The following is a 14,399-nucleotide window of genomic DNA, read 5'->3' as shown; positions in this document are numbered from 1 at the left end:
TTTTTTTTTTCTTTTTTCTTTTTTTTTTTTTTTTTTTTTTCTTCAACAGAATAAATTATATATCCAGGAGATTCTGCCATTTTACAGCCTGGAAAAACAATGCTTCCCTGGAAACTGGGCTAAGCTAAAGAAAGCCATCCGCTGCTAGGTTAAACTCCAAGAACACTTTATTAAGAACATTAACAGACTAATTTCCAACATTCACTTGTTTATTTTTTTTAAACAGAAAGTTTTTTTTTTTTTCAAGATATAAACAATTTTTTTGTTAAACTATAATACAGTGGGAGTAAAAATGAACTGAGAAGTTTCTGCTGCACAACAGCGAAGGAAGCTCCCACAAAAATGTTTACCAAACATTTCCTTCTTTTTTCCCGCGTCCCAGGTTCCATTCTTACTCTTCATTTAACTGATTTTTTTTGCCAGAAAGTTGGTATTTCAAGTTTTTCTGTTATTTCAATTCCTGTAAATTTGGCTGCATGTACAAATTCATTAGCTGGAAGTTCCATCCTTGGCGGCATACAGCGATCGTAAAGTCTGCACAACTTTATTAGTCAGCTTATTAGCACTCGTTAGAGCAATTTTTTTGTAAATAATGTCTGACTCTTTAATAGTGTCTACCCAAGGCACCAGTTTGCGGCCATCACGGCGCTTAGCCTCAGTCCAGGAGCCACTGTAGGAGCCTGCCATCCACTGAACACTGAAGCCATTGCTGGTTTTCTGTACTACTCTTGCAATTTGTGGTCGGTCTTTGTACTTTGGACAGCAAATAGCGATGACATCCATGACATCAACACTTTCATTCATCTGTGCTGCCAACTCCGTAGAGTCTGAATTTCGTTTTGACCTTCTCAATGACTAAAACATTGGGGGGAAAAAAGACCAAGTGTTACACAAAAGAACTTTAGTGAAATTATTGCTTTTATTGCTTTTAATCCCTTGACGCCGGGAGTTGGGATTTCCCGGCACACATTCCATTGCCGGCAATGAGACGCACCGCGACCGCCAGCGCCAAGGGGTTAACATATCCTTGTAAAACCACATACTCTTAATTTGTACCCGTGTCTTTATCTCTTATTGATATATAAAATTATATATACACATGAATCATAAAGCTACATAAAAACTTGGCAACAATAAAAAGGATAACACACAGTACATTCCAAAGGAAAATTAATAACTTTTTATACGGGATAAATCTCATTTTCTAGTTTGTTTTTTTTTTTTATTGTCTTTTCTGTTAAACTTTCTACAAAAGTTGTATAAACGGTTAAGTAGAGAATCTCTATCTACAAAATGCTTTCTTTCATGTGGATTACATTACTTGGTGTACATTTAATATAATAGACTGACATTTATAAGCACATAAAAATCATTTTACGTAATACGCTGCGAAATACGTTGACTCCTCCTCCGCCTCACCCCTGAAGTGCCTCCTCCTCTATCCTCCCCATCACTTTCATCGTCCTCTGTCTCAGCTGCATTGTTTTTAGGGCTGCCTCCTCCAAGCAGCGAGGTAATTGCTTTGTTCCGAGCATTTGTGCTAGCTGACACCTCTCCATCTTCTTCCTCTTCATCAGGATCCAAATGTTCCATAAGGAGTTTGAACTATTAAAAAAAAACAGGTTAGTCCACATTGCAGCTTTAAAAATGGACACTTATATCACTCTATGTTAAATAAAAAAACCAAATGGCAATAAAGAATCAGGGCAAAACCAAAGGCAGACAACTTCAAATTTGAACTGCTTATGGTTTTTTTCTACAAACTTTTTAGTTTCCCCTCTTTTTTTAATAAATATGTAAAACTTGTCTTCCTGTGTTTCCAAAATTGCAAGTTTTCTCTAATAATTGATATTTAATATTGGGGGCGGGGTGGGGCAGGGGGGAGTAAATATACTAGATCTAGTCTCAGTCAGTGATAAAGAGTTCACTTTATCACAAGTTATATGGGAGAGATATACAAGATGGAAACCAGAAATTAGAAAATACTCCATAAAGATGAATATCCTTAGTTGAAGTTAATTTTCATTGTCTTTAAACTTATTAGAAGTCTTTGGAAGATGGTCCAGCTAAACACCCTGAAAGGAAGTCGTGAGGTATTAGTATATTGCGTAAGATTACCAGGAACTTAACATTTTGAAATGTTCATCCAATACGTCAGCATCTACTTTCAAGTTTACACTGTGTTACCTAGTTTGAAAGGATTTCAGGTTTTCCGCAAAGCAACTTTACTTACATCTAAGTACTGTTTTACTATACTCCTCTTCACTTCTTCAGTGATCTTGGAATTAGCCATATCACTCCGCAGAAAATCCAGAGTTTGTTTTGGATGGAAATGCACACCTGTCTTCCTGTTTATCGCTTTATCATAAACTTTTGCAGATTCAGATGGAGAGTATTTCTGAATTTTACTGTTCAAAGAAAACAAAAGGGAACAGCTTTTAAGGAAAGTCCAGACTAATTTCAAGGAAAAGCTTTTAAAATCTTCAATATAAGTAGAATCATTCTGTATACAATAGACATCCTGGTAAGAAACAAAACGATTGTTTTTTCTAAGCCAAAGTTTCATTACATTCAACTTACCATGTTTGTATTTTTTCTCTTACACAAATCTATTGCTTAAATAATTAGTTACAATCAACTTTTAAAAAAACCTTCCAAACTTAATCCTTACAAAGAACTCACTGGATAACAAGATGGCTTATTATCTAAATATCCTTACCTATCAGAGAATCCACAGAGGTTCTTTAAATGCTGTTTCAGCATCAAAAGTAATAATATGCCTTGGGAGACATTTGCAAATTCAATTAAAGGAGCTGAATTTTCTGGTAAACATTTCATCACAGCATTTATATCATTTTCTTCATCGGAATCTGAATCAGAGTCTACTCGTTTCCGTAACCTCCGAGGCTTAGAAGCTTCCTCCTCACTTTCGCTCTCACTACCACTGTTACTGTCACTCTCTGTCTCCTCATCTGATGAAGGTTTTCTTTCCTTTTTTTTGTCTTTCACCATAGACTGCAAGACAGAGAAGTTAACACACATTCCAAAATTAGAGTAAGTAGCATCATGTATGTTTCAAAAAAATCTTTCCAAAATCACTACTGGCTTAAATTAGCAAGAATTCCCTTAACAATGTTATTAACTTATAACTCAGTATTAAAAATTAAAATTATTAATGGCAAAAAGATGCTGAAAAATTGATCCAAAGAAAGCCCGTATTTTTTGCAAGGTGGACACAGAAGGAACTGAAGCAACAAGTACTCTTATTTTGGCATGTTATTCTTAAAAGAATGCTCAAGTTTGTTAGCAGCGACAGTAAAATGCAGTAGAAGGCCAAATACAATAAATCAGGAAGAAAATTCCCTTTTTCTTTCACCTGGATATCATTTTGGTGTATCTTGTAGATTTCCATGTGTACTTTGGTACAAGACTAGTCCAAGCTGATTTTAATCCTTGTCTCTTAAAATTCTATGACACTAATTACAGTGCTGACCAGAGAAAACTCAAGTGATCATATACAGTATTAATAAATTCTACTACCTGTAGAGCTACAGAATTTCACAGGTGCATTATTACTGCACATACTATGATTTTTCGTAACATAGAACTTAAGATATCCTAAGCAGGATCTCATCCTTTCTGTGCTGGGTGCTACACACTGGTCCCCAGTCCGAAGAATGTACTGTTTCTAGCAGACTAAAAATCGACTTTGGTAGGGTGAAAAGCAGTGTGCTTTTCAGGCATCAACTCTGACTTGTATTTACTAGTCAGACTGGAGATTCTAGGAACAGGATTGCTTCCTGGCAGTTTGCCCCTTTTACAGTTAAAGTTATCCAGGAAATGAAGACACTGAAGTCTTTAAGAAGCAGAGGCCTGTTTCTTACAGTGTTGTGTACTGCATAACAAGAGATACTATACCATGACTCGGGTTCTTACATGCTACCTTAAGAAAAGACATATTGTGCACTCTTTTCTCACAATAAACAATGTATTTAAAGTCTCTCAGGCAACATACATGCATCTGCCACTTGACAAAAAAATGAACACCCAACTAGATTCTATTATTAAAATTATACAACCAACCACAATATACTAGTATTTCATGATGATTCTGGGTTCACGTGCTTCCAGGTGCATGCAATTAATTATCATTCAGCTGTGTCAGGGAATGATGCAGATTTGATACTAAGATCTCACTAAAATTCATCATTCTTTTACTTTGGGACGTGGTTTAGTAGGCATGGTGATGTTGGGTTGCCAGTTGGACTTGATGATCTTAAAGGTCTTTTCCAACCTTAATGACTCTGTGATTCTGTAACTATTTTTTAATAACATAAGTAGCAATGTAAGTAAAGTTTTTAACTAGTGTCTGCCAGATGCAAGCCAGAACAGAAAGGTTTGCTTGTTTTTAATGACTGGTTACAAAGTAATGCTACTGATCCACATCATAATAATGGTACTGTATTCACTGAAAAATCGACCAAATTATAGAGAAGCTTATGTTGCCACCACAATAAATATACTGAAATATAAATGCACATACCTCTTTAAATGACTGTAGTAGGTTGCTACCAGAAACTGATAGTGTAATGTCTATATGATGCATTATAAACAGTGGCTCTTCCTGTGTTTGGTAAGGAAAACAGGCTAGATTGTCTGCTATGTACAAGAGCATATTCACCTCTGTTTTCTGGAAGTTAAAAAAAAAAAAAAAAGCACATATAAATACACATACAAATATCTTAGACTTATACACTTATCCTGTGTTCCTAACAGTCTAGAGCAAAAACATGATCACAAATTTTATTCTCCTGAAACCCACTCTAAACAACATGTATATATGCAAAATTTAGTCATACCTGACGATACATTATTTCTGATCAGTCCAAACTGGGTATAGAAAGGTACAGAATGATGCAAAAGTAACAAATGCATTCTGTTATATAGGTAATAGTACACAATAATGTTATATATAATAATTATTATAATAATTATGTCAACAGATTACATTGTAAAAGGAGACTTGAGGTTGTAATGCTGTATTTTAATTTCTTTTTAATGAAGGAGATGTGATGCTTACTGCAGTATCATCAAAGAGGTTGAGTAAAGAAATTAGAAACGCTCGTCTGTGTTGACGGTTCCCTCTGATCATGGAGTATAAGTGTGAACACAATGCACTGGATGATTCATCATGTCTAAAACCTCTTACAGGATCTTTTGGGCAGGTATTAATCGCCTGTTGTACCTGGTAAGACATCTTCATACCAGCCACTGCTTTCATCTGAAATGGAAATGTATTTATTTTTATTTAAACCATTGCTTCCAAAGCAGTAAAACTTATTCCTTTTAAGTGGATGCTCATCTGAAGTTTAACTTTAAAACATGTCCTGAGGCGATACTAACTTTTGAGTTGGCAAACGGATTAAAACAGAACTTGCAGCAGAGATCAGAATGTCCTGTGAACTGCTTTCGCTGTACGTTCTGTTAGAAACATACAGCTAATCTGTTTACCCACTACAGACCGGTATTCCAATTTAAACAATTTTCAAGAATACTGAAACGTTTTCATACACGAACAGAGTATTTTACCAAATGTGTATTTTTGATGTCACTTGCAGTGAAACCAAAAACTGAGTCTGTATTAGTACAACAGGACTAACAAACAGAAAATGAAGGGTTTTTTGCATACACCCTGTAAATTCCAGCTGATTTTACTGATTTCAAGGCTCCTGCTCTAATTTCAGAACAAACTGAACCTCTAGTTATGCTGCATATCCAACTGTCCTCAAACCACCTCTGCTGCTGTTCAGCAAAGTTGACTCTTCATCTATACATTGTCTTAAATCCTAGCTGCCTACATAGCACATTTAATCCACTAGCCTTCACCTACTGGACTAAGTATATTTGGATGCCATCAACACTGCAATGCTCCAATTGCAGTGGAATACAAGCAGATATGAGAAGTCCCACAATGTAGTACACACACTGAACCTAGACTGGGGCCTTCTGAAATAAGGAGAGGGTGTTGTAGCTCAATTTCAGATCTTAAGCAGAATTACTGGCACTATGCTGCAACTCTACATGTCCTCACTTAGCCCTCAGATTCTCCTTCCAGCAAGATCCCTCAGATCTAAACAGCTTCCTATGCTCCTTCTGCTTAGATTACAATTTATAAAGCCTTGATGCCTTAACGTTCTAATAGATACACACTAAGGACTTCCACTTTTACAAGGTGTCCTCTTCCTTAGTCCGTTGATACAGGAAAATCATTGCTAAACGTTATGAAACAGCTGTCCCTATCTCTTATCTAATAAATGCTCTTAAGTACTATTCAGTGAGGAAGATATCACTGTGAATTAAAAATTAAAGGAAATTTTGGACTGGAGGAGACACTTCAAATTATTATAACCTTTCTATATCTAAGAACAGAAATCTCTGAACAGAGTGAAGAGTTGAGATAATCTTTACAACTGCTTGTAGGTATTGTTTATTTGTTACTTTATATTCTTTTTCTACAGCTGAGGCATATTCAGGTGCTAAACCACTACAGAACATAACAGTATTTTGTAAAATTAGAATTACTTACATGAATGAACCCAGCATATTTTTTGTCTATTTCCACCAACTGCTGGTCAGCTTTATTTCGCATAGAGGGCTCTGGATCTGTGCCCATAGCAATTAAGTACGGCACACACTTGAAAAACAAATGAAATGATTATTCAGAGTCATTGTACCTCCTCTTTCTCAGTCTTTGTTATTCTCTTACACCATCATTCTTGTTATGTTCTGACTACTGCAGAAACTAGAATAGGAGCTCTATGCAACTTACTACCTGACTACTCTTTGCAAACAGCAGAAAATATACAAGAGACCAGCATTATAAATGATAGAAATTGTGTGAGGTTTCAGGCAGTATTTAACTTTCAAACTCTGAAGTCAATTTACACTACAAAAAATGCCATTAAAAAAGCACAAGACACCACTTATGACTGAACATGCACAATGTCTGCAGTATAAAAAATAATTACAAAAACATTATATAAGCAAAGAATAATGGAGATGATGACTGAAATTCTGACACCGAGTGTGGAATTCCATAGTGTTTGGAAGAATGGGAATTGAGGTTGAGGCAAGCTGACACATTTTCCAGGATAAAGAATCAAATGAAGAAAACAACTTGGCATACAAATGAAATTTATAACAGAAATATGCTCCAATGTACGTTTGTACACGTTCTTTAGGCACTGGTTGGGCTTTTACATCTCGATCCAAAAGTAGAAAATACAGCATTTGGAATCTCACTGGCTAAAAAACATAAAACAGATTTTGAGATATGCTTTCTGTAAAGGTCCCTTGCTACAGTAAGAATTCCCTGTAACATAGCTGGAAGAGAAATTTATGTAGCAAGTATGAAAACCTCTGAAAACCTGAATAGCAAAAACACTCATTATAAAAGCCTACCGTACCTGAACAGGATGGATGAGACCCTGGTTTAACGTCAGTGCAATGACATTTAGAGCAAAGTGGCGTACACTGGACTGGGTATGAAAGAAAGCCTCAAGGACCTGTTTGAGATATAGCTGCATGATGGAACTACTCATCCCTGAGGAAATATCACCCATTTCTTTCAGGTCTTCCTGTTTTGCTACTTTTTTCCCTATAAAAAAAGACAAAAGCAATAGCAGTTTCACCACAATATAAACATTTACTTTTCTGTTACTTGATGCACGCTGATATTTAAGCTTTACAGTACATACACATTTCAGCTGTTTTAAAATGGGTTTATAATCTCAGGAAACATAGGCCTGTCTGATAGTAAATGTATATCAAAAAAATAGAGAGACATGGATTTAATTAAAGTCTTGTTTCTTAATAAAGGTTTTTAAAAATTTCTTATGTTGTACTTACTATTTCCTATCTGCAAATTAACCTTAGAGGAGATTTTGATAAAAAGTATTACTACCATCATTACAGCAATTATGTATTCTGGATTGCTTCCAGCATTTATACATCCTGAATGCACATAATAAATTTTTGAAATTTATGCTAAGATACTTTGGGTACAATATTACTGATCTGATAACAATCTTAAGTTACTCAGTTCACATATACAGTAATTGTATGCAAGAAAGTTAGGTTTTGCATGCCTCATTAGCACAGAACAACTCTAACACTTACAGTCTCTGTCTGCCTGCTGCATACGTGTATCCTCCTCCTGCAAGTAGGTCTGGAGGTTTTTTAACACCTGGATTTTTAGGTTTACTGAACAGTTCTTATCTGAAAGAATGCTGTTGTACAGAGTCTTCACTTCCTGTTCAAACATTAAACTTGGGTGTTGTATAAATGCAAATCCTAAGGGTGGAAAAAAAGAGGAAATATTCCATATTATCATCATCTAGAGATTTCATTTCTGCTTTTTATGTCTTTCTTCAAAATAGAGGTATGACATTTATCTCCTCCCAACAGCATAGCTTTTTCTAGTCCAAACATTGCTTTTCTATATGGATATCACTCATAGCTTACAGGGAGTTCTGTTAGCCATGACAGTCTGATTAGCCATGACTCTGTCTGATGGATAACGATGCGGGGTCAACCCAGGGCAGCTGCACTAAGAAGAGCCATACAGGTCTGGAAGCACATCTACTGTGGTCTAGTGGATGCCTGCATCTGAATGACTATGAGCTCTCAGAAGAACAAGGGAGGAACATAACCAAAAATTACCCATTGTTTTTCTAATACATTTGGAAAAAAACATTCTGCTGAAACTGTGAAGAGTTATTCATAGGGAGGCAAAGCAAATGTGGAAAAATTGATAAATTTCACAAGTATTTAAAAAAAAAACCCTAAAAGATAGAAAAACAGTGAACACAGTAAAATTTATACTTCTTGCTGTCATTATTCATGTACCTATTAAGGTCTTATCTTGAAAACTATCTGAAGCATTCCCAAGACTACATCTGTTGGAAGATACACACTATAGAACTGTTTCTAGCTGCAGCCTTAGCCTTGTCAAGGAACTGGTTGTTCTTAGTCTGTATTTCATAAAAACTTTTCTAAATTCGTGACAGAATATACCACTTTAGATCACATACGTAGATTTAGAAGTGCTGCTGACAAACTTAGTATCATAAGAAATGAGGATTGGGAACATAACATCCCAATTTAAACTATGTTCAACTACTTGATTTTTTTTTTTAAGACCATTCAAGAAAAGCAGACATTAAATGTATTTTTTATGACCACAGGAAACTAAGATTCTGAATGAACACACAGAAAACATTATGAACATAAAAGGACAATGGGAGAAAAATTAAAGTAAATAAAATTATGCGAAAGCAATGTATAAAAATAGCTGTAACAAAGGGAAGACTGAGTCAAGTTTTTAAACTGGCTCCATACACACAGAAAAGACAGTGTAGGTAAAGGCTGAGTACAGGGCAAGAGCTCAGTGTGTTTAAGATCTCACTTCAGTCTCAAAACAAGTAGCAGAGAGAAGCAGGTGAGGTAAAGGGGAAAGAGGAGAGAAAGGAATGATGATGGTCTTGGTATATGGTATAATTGTGTACTCTATACAGGTGTATATTGACATTAATAATTTGACCACCTCTGAGCAAGCCCAACCGATTTCTTAAGGTTAAATTTAAAAGTGAAAAGCAAGTTCACGTATGTGTAACAACCCATGACACTTTTTTCCTTCATTTCGTTCCCCCTTAAAGGAGTTTAAAACACCAGTACTCTCAGGGAAGTTCTTATTTTTCCATCCCCTGTAAATGGGGAAGAATTATTACTTAGCATAAGAATTGGTCAGAGAAGATAAAAAAAGGCACCTGCTGTGTTATTTTAAGGACTGATTTCATACCTCAGGGCTACCCTCACACCACTTCTCTTCAAACCTTTGTTTTTACTCTGTTGGGATTCTTAAGAGTAGAGCACTAAACTTGGCCAAGTAAGACATTACCTGTTAGATACTTACAGGTTTAGCTAAATTTACTAACAAAATTTTATATCCTCAACCTGCCTTGCAAATACACATCTGGAAGAGAAGCATAACCATAATCATTAATCATTATGGTTAAGCTTAATCCCTCAACAGCAGTGACATGTCCCCAGGCAAAGGCTAAAACCATTGAGTGTCCTTACTGAAATGACACACTAATAATAGCCAACAGGAAAGTACACACTCTTCACATGACGCCTTCACTTGTGTATGAATGTTGAATCAACTTGCTAGTCCTTTTCACCTTACTGCTGCACACAAACACTGAATGGCTTTGACAACTTTGCTCAATTATCAGCCTGTAATGTGGAACTTTGCACTGTCTACCATGTCTCCATACATCCAACAGGCACCCTCAAAATGGAACCAGTACTTAGATGGGTTTGAGTTGTTTGAGGTTTAATTAAAAGAAAGGCTGATATGCTTACAGGCAGAGAAAAAAAGAACTGAAGAATGCCTACTAACAGCCACCCCCATTTTTCCCCCTTCCATCAAACTGATCACAGTTCAGTCTGTAATTTAGAAACATTCTCCACATCCATGAGCAAAGCAATCATGTCTATGGTTAGGAAGACAGCCCCTAATCCCACGTGCAATATTCTGTAGAGGACAATTAAATTGGACTGGATTACAGTTAAGTGTTGTGCACCTTGATGTAATCATAGAATCATAGAATCGCTTTGGTTGGAAAAGACCTTTAAGATCATCGAGTCCAACCTTTAACCTAACCCTGCCATCCCACCACTAAACCATGTCCCTAAGCACCTCATCCATCCTTCTTTTAAATACCTCCAAGAATGGGGACTCTACCACCTCCCTGGGCAGCCCATTCCAGAGCCTGACAACCCTTTCAGTGAAGAAGTTTTTCCTAATATCTAACCTAAACCTGCCCTGGCGCAGCTTCAAACCATTCCCTAGAATACCTAGAACAACTCCAACTAGTCCAGAAAACCATAGAGTTGCCTCTGTTGCAGGAGCAATGCTAAAGCAATTATCCTGCTCAACTGCCTGAAATGGTTTCTCACACAATACGAAATCAAAATTTGGTCTTGGTCATCATCCCTGGAGCCCTCCCCAGACTGAATTGAAGAAGGATATCTAAAAAGCACCTAAACAGCAACATAAAGAGACAAATTTTTGTCCACAGTTAAACTATACAATGCAAGCTCCACATGCCTGGGAGACACCCTTCTTTAGACTAAGCCATAACGATGAACTGAACTCTTCCAGAAAACAAGGCCTATCTGCCCAAATAGGATGCTCTCAGATGTACAGTTTCTGTCCTTAAGCAGAGGAGGTCGCAAACACTCGATGGCAGTTTGTATACTACTGCTAGTCACTGGAGTACCATACAATACCTTCAGATAAAGAATCTATTTAAAAGTGAAAGACAGCTAAAATCCCGAAACAAACTGTAATATCTAGACTGTGATATCATCTCAATGCCTTGCAAGAGCACTGCCCAGTTGGTACAAACTGCCAGAATTCCCTTGGTTCCTGCAGAATATCTGCTCCTACACTTAAAATATTCTAAGCTTTTCCAGCACTTTTTCTAGTTGTTCTTTAACCACATGTTGTGGACTGAAAAACAAGATTTCAAGTTACAACATATTTGCATGTGGAGAAAAAAGAACATCTCCATTACTTTGGAAATCCGCTCCACTTTTGACTTGGTCACACATCAAAAGGCATGCACTGTTACAAGCATCCACTCTGCTGCAGAAGTATCCAACTAGTAACCCTTTGACAACTTTTCTATAGCCAGTTCTCAAACAAAACATGCAGTAAATTTTTATTTTAAATTAACTCCCTTGCCACTACACAAATACATGAATTCCTACTGATACACACGGATTTCTACTGTAGCAGAATAATAAAAACCATTAATATTTCTTACCAAGGCCAATAATGGCTTTTGTCTGTACTTCTTCATCTGAATGCTTTGTAAAATACATCAGCAGTTCAAGTACTTTATCCTTAATGTTAACCTGAGCAAATTAAAACAAAAATAATAGCTATTTGAAGATGAAACAGATGTTTTTAATCTCTTACAAAAAGCATAAATATCAAAAAGAAAAGGAGAAACACAATCTTAGTGCAAGGCCTTTGCAAAACCATGTATTTAAACCCCAAAAGCTGTATTGTATGCATTATGAAAAAAAAATATAGCTTTGAGGGAGTAGGAATAACATGCTTTCAAATTAAAGTGGAGCATTCAATATATCTAAGACATGGAGAGTAAATACACTTTATTTTACCTTACTGTTGCCCTTAAAATCCTCCTGATCAAAATCAAAATGCCGACACAGTGCTCCAACAGTGAAAAGTGATCTAAGGAGTGCTGGTTTATTGGCAGTAAGTATTGTACTGTTGGGGTCTTCTTGGTGTTGACTTTTTAATTTCGAAAGTGCACCTGCAGTAAGATAAAAGTTTTGATCACAGTGTTTAATCATGGTGTATCCCTAAGATAACACTCGTAGCCAAAACTGAAAAGTGACAATTACACGTTGTGATTTCACTTACCATAGTATCTATTAAAACAGGCCCACACAAATTTATAGTTCTGGGTGACCTTATTCACAACAGCCCCAAGACAGCTGACACAATGCTGAACAACCTAGGAGCAAAAAATAACAAATGAATTACATATTTAGAAATTAAAATTGCCATTTTTGTGAAATTATGTAGGAAAAAGCTCTGCTGAACTAAAACTACCAATCTAACAGATGTAATGTCCATCTCCTAAACCACTCTGAAAACCAGCTCAAACTTGTTAAAATATAGAAACAACACATACAAACTCCAATAAACTAAGTACACTGATTTTTCATGGCCCAAAAGTTATCTTCCTAATGAAGACAGACTTTCTTTAAATTCAAACCATGTATTGCACAATGTGAAATGGAATCAACAGAATAATAACAATTAAAAGCTTACTGTCATGCCATATTTGATGATGAGTTTCATGAGGTCTTCCTCAATAGTGGCAAGAAAGGTCTCACTTGGGTGCTCCATTAGCGGCACTACAAGCTCTAAGATTTTTGCAACATTGCAGATCACCATGAAATCATTCTGCGTCTGAAACAACAGTATTTATAGCATTTAACATTTCTGGCTGTATTACCTGTAAGCTAAGTATTATTAATACACACTGATAGTGAAGAATCCAAACTCATGTAAGATAGCCGGTAAATATCTAAAAGAATATTTGTATAGTTTACATCTGCTATTAAATTACACATTATTATGAAAGCTAGTTCTGTTTTCTACAGAACTTCTGGAAAAAAAGTCTGTATGAGCAGAACTTCATCTCTCATCAAGGCTGTGAGAGATCTGAAAACCTTTGGTCCCAATAATTTTTTGGAGTCCTGCAATAAATCTGGAAACTCTTGCTGACACATACACACTACAGAACACACAACACCTGGAAACAGGTGTCAGCAACAAAATGAAGCTGTGCTCTGACTCAATGTGCCTTAAACAAAATAGGTAATAATGTGCACAAATGTGGAAATTACAATTAAAATTATTACTGGTCTGCATTATAATAACTGTATATGTATTGTAAGTGAGGAATCTATGAAAAAAACATTTATCTATTGAAGATGCACTCAGCTAGAAGTTGACTTTTTTTGACAAATCAAGCTCACTAATCAGGATAGGAGAATTCCCAAATGTTTCTGTCAAGCTAATAAACATATTCAAGCTGACAGTGGTAATTCTACAATTCATCTCAACTTGTCTAAGTACAAAACTGTTGTAACCCACTAAATGGGTTGCAGCAAGTAAATAATCAGATAATCCTTTCCTCTACTGTTTGATCAGAAGCAGCTCTAAAAGTCTGTTGTAAATGTGCTTAGAGAATGCTCCAGGGCTGAACCTGGAAAATGCTAGGCTATACGTACAATCTAAGCCGACTACAATTACTCTCAAACCTGTCCTGAGCAGCCCTCCTAATGTAACAGATTGCTGCCAGCCACCCATGTTCCTCCTTGAGCCATGGCCACATGATCCTGCCCTGCTCCTTCTGCCAGATCAGGGGTTCATCACAGCATTCACTGAGGCAACCGTGCTAATCAAAATGGCAGAAAGCACCACAGTGTTTCAGAGGAGGAGGCCAGTTCACTGGATTGGGGGGGAGGGGGATCAGCATTACAGCTCTCTACCATTTTTGTGAGCTAAACTGTCTTACAGGGGAATACAAACCCAATACAGCTAGCGAATTGAGAAGTGAAGTACGGAAGAGGATGAAGTAGGACATTTTCCTTTTGATATATTTGCTATATGTTAGGTCACTCAATCTTACGGAACCATATCTTTAGTCTTAAAATTCATATGTTGAATATTAAGTACTTTTAAGACTGTGACTATCACACAAAACAATTTTAAGAAATTATTTCAT

At 36.3% G+C, this 14,399-nt stretch overlaps 1 protein-coding gene across 1 annotated transcript in view; it reads right to left on the bottom strand.

The window, feature by feature from the left end:
• NIPBL (NIPBL cohesin loading factor) overlaps positions 1–14,399 on the bottom strand; it is a 100,580-nt gene continuing 86,181 nt past the window's right edge. The window contains 13 exon segments of the mRNA XM_009647317.2: positions 1–855; positions 1,420–1,605; positions 2,234–2,408; positions 2,720–3,015; positions 4,544–4,690; positions 5,081–5,281; positions 6,587–6,694; positions 7,467–7,657; positions 8,179–8,352; positions 11,895–11,985; positions 12,256–12,410; positions 12,521–12,614; positions 12,935–13,075. Coding sequence (XP_009645612.1) covers positions 490–855; positions 1,420–1,605; positions 2,234–2,408; positions 2,720–3,015; positions 4,544–4,690; positions 5,081–5,281; positions 6,587–6,694; positions 7,467–7,657; positions 8,179–8,352; positions 11,895–11,985; positions 12,256–12,410; positions 12,521–12,614; positions 12,935–13,075 — 2,325 coding nt within the window. The 3' untranslated portion in view covers positions 1–489.

The sequence above is a fragment of the Egretta garzetta genome, unplaced genomic scaffold (assembly GCF_000687185.1).
Source record: "Egretta garzetta isolate BGI_Z169 unplaced genomic scaffold, ASM68718v1 scaffold59, whole genome shotgun sequence".
Taxonomy (NCBI): Eukaryota; Metazoa; Chordata; class Aves; order Pelecaniformes; family Ardeidae; genus Egretta; species Egretta garzetta.
Note: the sequence above shows the minus strand (reverse complement) of the source record. Positions and strands in the feature narration are given on the sequence as shown.